Source organism: Gallinula chloropus, assembly GCF_964237585.1.
Source record: "Gallinula chloropus genome assembly, chromosome: 11".
NCBI lineage: Eukaryota > Metazoa > Chordata > Aves > Gruiformes > Rallidae > Gallinula > Gallinula chloropus.
The window spans coordinates 18,955,209-18,961,943 of NC_140096.1; the positions used below are offsets into that span (position 1 = coordinate 18,955,209).

Genomic DNA, 6,735 nt, shown 5'->3' on the forward strand with positions numbered 1-6,735 from the left:
CTAAGAGGACAACACAGAGGAACCTCGCCATTTCCCCTTAGAGAACACACGTGCCCTTGCCAGTGCGAGTTCATTTACAGTGTTTATCAGAACACCTCTTTTTTTCTGCACCGAGGCCTCTGCCGTCTGCTGGAGAGCCCAGACCTTCCCCAGAGACACGCAAGCGTCGGTGTGCCCCGCCGCAGTCCGGCCGCGCACCGACACTCGCCATCTCCCCCAGGGAGCGTGCTGCCGGCGGTAGGGACTGCGCTGCCGCTTCAAGCCAGCGCGGGGCAGGTTCCCCCGGGCTGAGACGGCGCAGCTAGGCCGCGGCAGCCCAGCGGTTACTATAGAGACGGCGGCGCGCGGCCTTGCGCGCCGCCCTGCGCATGCGCCCTTCCCTCCGGCGGGCTTCCGGCAGCCCAGAAGCTTCGGTGCGGCGGAGTGCTGAGGGGAGGTGGCGGCGATGGAGCGGTACAGCGAGGCGTTGCCGAGCGCGGTTCCCGTGCCTGACTTTAGGCAGTAAGTCCCGGGGAGGGGAAGGGCCTGGCGGCGGCAGGGACGGGTGGGGTGGCGGGGCCTGGGGGCGGGCCGCAGCCTGACTGGGGGGAAGTGGTGTCCGCTAGGCCGCGGCGTGCGGGGGCCGCTCCCGGTGCCGCCAGCCGGTAGTGGCGGCCGTAAGGGAGGCGGGACTCCCGGGGACGGGTGTCTGTCCGCCCCGCGCCGTCGGTCAGACGGTTAGAGGAGCCAGAGGGGGTGTAGGAGGCCCTGGCTTTGCCTTGGCCTAGGCAGCCCCGGCCCCGGGCGTGCGGGCTGGGCTGCCGCTGCAGGCTCCCTGGTGTGGCTGAGCCTGTGCGCGGGCGCTTGGCCTTGCCGCGTAGGGAAGCGGCCAAGGTGCGTCAGGGTGAGAAAAGGATCTGTTAGCCGTGGCGTTCTTAAGTGTGGTGATGAGCTGAAGGTCATTTTACTCCTTCCCACGGGGAGAGCTTGAATTGGGGTTGTGCTTTCAGCCCAGGCAGACTGTGAGAGAAACATTAATAAAGGGAAAAATTCTGATTTTTTCTTTTTTAAGCTACTTCATACAATACCTGAAGGAATGGCAGGTAGTACGTCATCAGTAAAAGGTGCTGTTGGCTTTAGCTTCAGAATCTGTGCCTAGCTGCGTGTCACTGTCTTTTTGATGACTGTTAGAGGATGGGATTTATTTTTTTTCCCCCACTTCCACTGCTTTTTCTGAAGAAATGTCAGGGATGTGATCTCAAGCAATATACCATGGTACAGACATGTCTTGGTGAACCTTTTTGAAACTAATTGTGTGTTTACTTCCACATAAAATAATGTAGTCAGCCAAGCACAGTGAGTAAAAACTGGTGGAAGTACAGCTGAGACAAGCTGTATGTGGTGTTTTGTTGATACAAAACCTGTTCTAGCAGGTTAAGTTCAGGGAGGCCTTACCAAGTACATAAACTTTCTTTGTGATTCTCTTGCTCAAGGTCTTCTAGGTTTAGGTCTGTAAATGCAAAAAAAGTTACTAATGTTTTGGTGTATTGGCTCTGTATTCTGGTTATTGCTACAGTTATTCTAACTTTCTCAATGGAAACTAAGAAATTTTAACTGGAGGAACAATATCTAATAAAAAGGAACTGCTGGAGTCATTCTGTGCACTTCCCTTTATCCTAGCCTGCAAGATTTGTCATCTTCCTAGACTTGTAGTCTTTTTTTCAGAAAGAAAGAGGGAACTTGGCAAGCTTTGATGCAGAATACTGTCATATGACAAGTATGTGTGTGTCTAATATTAGATAATTTATAATTATGCAATAATATGCTGATAAATATGTTAATGTGAACACCTCCCCCCCATGCTTGCAAAGAAATAACAGGGGAAAATCTAAATTCTGTTTCCAGTATTGTATAGTCTTGTTCATGTGTGGTGACTGCCAGAATCATTCATTGTATCAGGGCCAACAAGTGCAACTCAGAGTCTTCATCACTTCCAAATGATACACCTGCTCAATTCTTGAAATACAGTTGACTCCTGTTTGGAAGTTCTTGTCCTGTTTCAGGCATATATATTGTGACTTTCTTCTCTGTGTAACTTTTCTTATTTATTTCAGAAATGAGGGTTCATTAACATCAACTTTAAGAACACTTCTATTCTTCACAGCTCTGATGATCACGTTACCTGTTGGACTGTATTTTTCATCAAAGGCTTATGTATTTGAAGGTAATTCTGTTTCTGCCAATTAATGTTACTCTTACAAAAAGGAGGAAAAGCACAATCCTCTAATAGCATCTCTATTCTCCTTCCTGTTTGATATTTGTTTCCTTATGCAGACTAAAAGCCTTGTAATGTCTAATTAGAACAGAAAATTGTATAAATGGTCAGTGCATCCTTCCCTGCAGCGTGGTCTGCTGTTTGTTAGACAGTGGTTTAGGCAGTGTACCAGTGCATCATTTCCATTATCTGCAGGGTATCAAACACCACCCTGCAGCAGGCTTGTACCAGAATCATCAAGTATATGTTTACTGCAGCTTTGCAAACTAACTGTATATTCAAGACAGAACAGTATTGTCTGCTGAGTTTATTTTTTGCTTTTTAAAACATAAAAAGCATTTGTAAGTGTCAAGCAGTTAGGTCATATACCAGTTAGTTTACAATACTGAATGTGGCTGCTTATAGAGCATTCTTTTAATTTGGAGGGGGAAAAAGAAGAGCTTTAAGCTGTGTGTTTTCAGCGGTTCTATCAAACTGCGAACAACCAGCCCCATTCTAGCCTTGATTCTGCAAGGCTTTAATAACTTCCTAATACTGGGGGAGAAATAGATCTCCAGAAGCAGTGAAGAGGAAGAGAAAGCAGCTGCTTTTAAGAGCAGTTTGTGAGTATGTAACTGAGTTGTTCCAAGATGATTCTGCATTGGTGTGTGCTGCTGTATGTACTTCTGAAGACTGAAGCTGAAACCTTGCTAAGTAAATGTCAAAATTCTTTGTAGCATGGTTGGGGATTTTAGCCTTAGGTGTAGCAAGCTGGGCCTTAACTTTGCTGTGTCATTAATGGCAAGATCTGTCAGCACTGACAGGATTGGATTTGTGTATGAAGGGTGGTATTTTTGGTGTGAGGTTTTTGGTTGGTTTTTTAAATGAATGAAAAGAAAAGTTATTTTGGTATTTGGTCTTCTGATATTTGAAGACTTTTTCCATGTGAGATGCATTCATGTATATTAACTTGTGATAAATTACTATTTTCTGATTAAATACAGAAGGTGGAAGTCCTCTAAATTTAATTATTGATTTACTGTTTTATCCTGTTATAGTGGCATATAAATATGATTATCCTTTGCCTCCCCCATTTTCCTGTACCACAAACAGAGTTAAATTTAGGAAAAAAAAAAGGTTGTTGAAGTTTATTTGGCACTGGAATATAGTAACAGAAAAAGTGAATATCATAGAACTCTAAGCTGTTGCCTTAATATTTATATCTTAAATATTTATAATTGGTATTACTTTATCCAGAAACAGTTTCAGGGTCTGTAATTATGAAGAATTCTTTCCAAATCTTTCTGAGCTCAGTCTTTAGATACAGGAGTAAACGTAACTTTGGTCTTTACGAAGAATTGTGACTTGCTGTTTCAGTATTCCTAATAACTAATATTCTTTACTTTATTTTCTCAGGTACCTTAGGAATGTCCGACAGAGACAGCTATTTTTATGCTGCCATAGTTGCTGTAGTTACTGTTCATGTGGTACTTGCTCTCTTCGTATATGTAGCGTGGAATGAAGGTTCTCGACAGTGGCGGGAAGGCAAACAGGACTAGAAAGAAGATCATCATCATCATGTGATGCCTAAAGACTGTAAATCAATTTTTTTGTGATCTGAATGAAAAGGATTCTATAAAATGCATAATACACGTGTACAGTGATGAGGTTAGTGCCTCAACTCTGGTTAGAGTAAGACCTGTGCTCATCTGAATGTGTACCAGTGTTTTCTCTAATGCTGATGGTGGTTGTTCTGTAGCCATTCTCTGCTAAGTTGCACTGAGGAGGTCTTCACCTGGAATTAGAAGCAAAAAATTATATATTTTTTAAAAGATCCTGTAGCTATCCATGCCATTCCTGGTATTTTTCTGGCTTGCTCTGAACAAGATACTGGCATGAAGCAAGCATTATATTTTCAAATAATTAAATTGCTAGTTAAAAATGCTACATTACTTACTAGCCAACTACAGCGGAAGAGATGGGATTTCACTTTGCTGTGGATAGTTTCCGGATTTAAGGGTGTTGTGGTTTAACCCCAGCTAGGAACCAAGCCCCAACAGCCACTCACTCCTCCCCAGCGGGATAGGGGAGAGAATCAGAAGGGTAAAAGTGAGAGAACACCTGGGCTGAACTAAAGACAGCTCGATAGGTAAAGCAAAAGCTGTGCATTGTAAACAAAGCAAGACAGGGGATTCATTCCCTGCTTCCCCAGGGCAGCAGGGCTCCAGCACACAGTGACTTGGGAAGATAAACCCTGTCACTCTGAACGTCTCCCCCTTCCTCCTCCTTCCTGAGCATGACATCATGTGGCATGGAAATATCCCTTTGCAAACTCAGCTGTCCTGGCTGCGTCCCCTCCCGACTCCTCGCGCACCCCCAGCTACTCGCGGGTGGGGTGGGGTGAGGAGCAGAAGAGGCCTCGGCTCTGTGTGAGCACCGCTCAGCAGGGGCAACACATCCCTGGGGGATCAGCACAGCTTTCGGCACAAGTCCAACCCCAGCCTCATGCCAGCTGCCGTGAAGAAAATTAACTCTATCCCAGCTGAGCCCAGCGCTGTGAGATAGACATAAATAATGTACTTCTGAGTTGAGATGTAATTCCGAAATGGAATTGGTTGGTAACTCAGGTAATTTCCAATGTGAAATACAGAGGAGATTATTTTTTTTTCTTTTGGATGTAATTTTTTAATTACAGTGTAAAATTCAATCTTTTGTTTCCTTTTGGGATGATTGTCATATATATATCTGCATTGCTCATCTTGACACTCTTCTACAGTTAATCTTGAAGATGCAAAGGAAATGGCATAATGTATTTTTTTAAATGTCTTTATTTATGTCCTTGATAATTGCTAGAGGTTGTAGTTGGCTTTCCTGTGGTAAAGTAATACCAGTAATGGCTATAAGCCACTCTAATGGTTAGTAGAGACACAAGCAAGAGAAAACAAGCTATAGCCATCTGCAAAATCCTGTCCTTTATGAAGCAGGACATGAGTAAGCACATAGAAAAATTGCTTCTTTGTACACTGTGAATGATACGATATGCTGATTGGGGGTTTTTCTTGGTCATATGTACAAACTCTGTAGAGTCAAGCCACAGTGAGATTTTTGTGTTGTAGGAGAACCTGAACTTCATCTCGTTGTGCTGCTGTTGGCAAGGTTTTAGTCTGTAGATAAGACATTTTCCCTAAGGTTCCAGCAATGCCTAGAACTTTCCTCACACTGATGACTGCTGTTACGCTGTTGTGCTTGAGGTCTTTCTGTTAATTTGAGCTTTTCAGGGTTTTGTATTGAGCATTTTTTTGAAGTGTTTTGCTTAATACAGGGCTTGAATGGTTTTGGTGCTGCAGTTGTCTGCAGTAGAACATCCATAAATGGGACAAAAATCAGTTATCCATGCCTGGTATCTTGAGGAATGTCTTCCCAGTTCTCATTCCTCTCATCTCCACCCAGACCTGAGTGTGTGCAAACAGTGTCTCCCTAATGCAAATCAGTTACATTTTGTTTCTGAAACATGGTCTCATCCAGAAGCCATTGTCATGTTACTGCCAGGGACCTGGGCAGTGGAGCACAGTACTTGAAGTACCAATTTAGTTTGTAAATGGACTGTTGGGCTTCCTGTCCCCCAGTATATGAACTGTACATTGTAGAATACTGCTCTCAAATAAAGGACTGCCCCACGATACAGGATCCAGTAAACACACACTTGTGCTGAACAGATTTTGAATGATCTGTGTAATACTGCCCATGTGTAGCACAGCTTACAACAAATAGATCAGCTATAGCATTGTTCAGTAGCTTTTTTGTTTCTTGTTGGGGGTTTTTTTGGTGTGTGTTTTTACTCCATTTATAGTGGAGAATAAATGGGAACACAGTTGTTGTGCTGGGTCTTGTGCTATATCTATTTTATGTTTCGTGTACCAGGATCCCTAGACACTAAGTTAATTTCCTAATAATTGCTTATTATAATTGTGTGGTTACAAAACTCTGCTGTAAGTACTGGCACAGTAATGTCTCAGCAATTGGGGGTAACAAGCATTAATCCATCCGTTGGAAGATCTTTGAAGATAATGATTTGATGCACAGTGTTCTTGAAAACTGTGCAAGAACAACAACAATTGTAACAGATGAGTCTCTGCATAGTAACAGCCATGGACTGGGGTTTATGTTGCCTGTGTTGGGAAGTAGAAACAGCTGCTCAGGTAAGTGGTGTAATGAAAACAATCAAGCAGTGGAATTACACCGGGATGAGGGAGCTCAAAGAACAGAAGCTGCAGCCATATAATACAGCGTATGCATGGAGTAGATGACATACTGGGACTCCTGTTGTGCCTTACCAATACTAAGATTTACTGTATTTCAACAGCTGTGTTGTGTTCTCCTTGGGTTGAGTGTTTTTTTCTGTGTGTCTGATATTCCTGTGTAATGTCAGAGCTAATTCTCATGGTGATTTTCATTGTTTAATGATGATTGTGATTCTTCTAGAGTTTAAATAATACAGTACT

General features: G+C 43.4%; 1 protein-coding gene across 1 annotated transcript; it reads left to right on the plus strand.

The window, feature by feature from the left end:
• Positions 1-368: 368 nt before the first annotated feature.
• On the plus strand, positions 369-4,123 carry VMA21 (vacuolar ATPase assembly factor VMA21; the record flags this gene model as incomplete). The annotated part of the gene is given in 4 exon segments (XM_084269181.1): positions 369-432; positions 435-501; positions 2,094-2,203; positions 3,650-4,123. Coding segments are annotated over 4 exon segments (384 nt in total). The 3' UTR covers positions 3,793-4,123.
• Between the last annotated feature and the right edge of the window lie 2,612 nt (positions 4,124-6,735).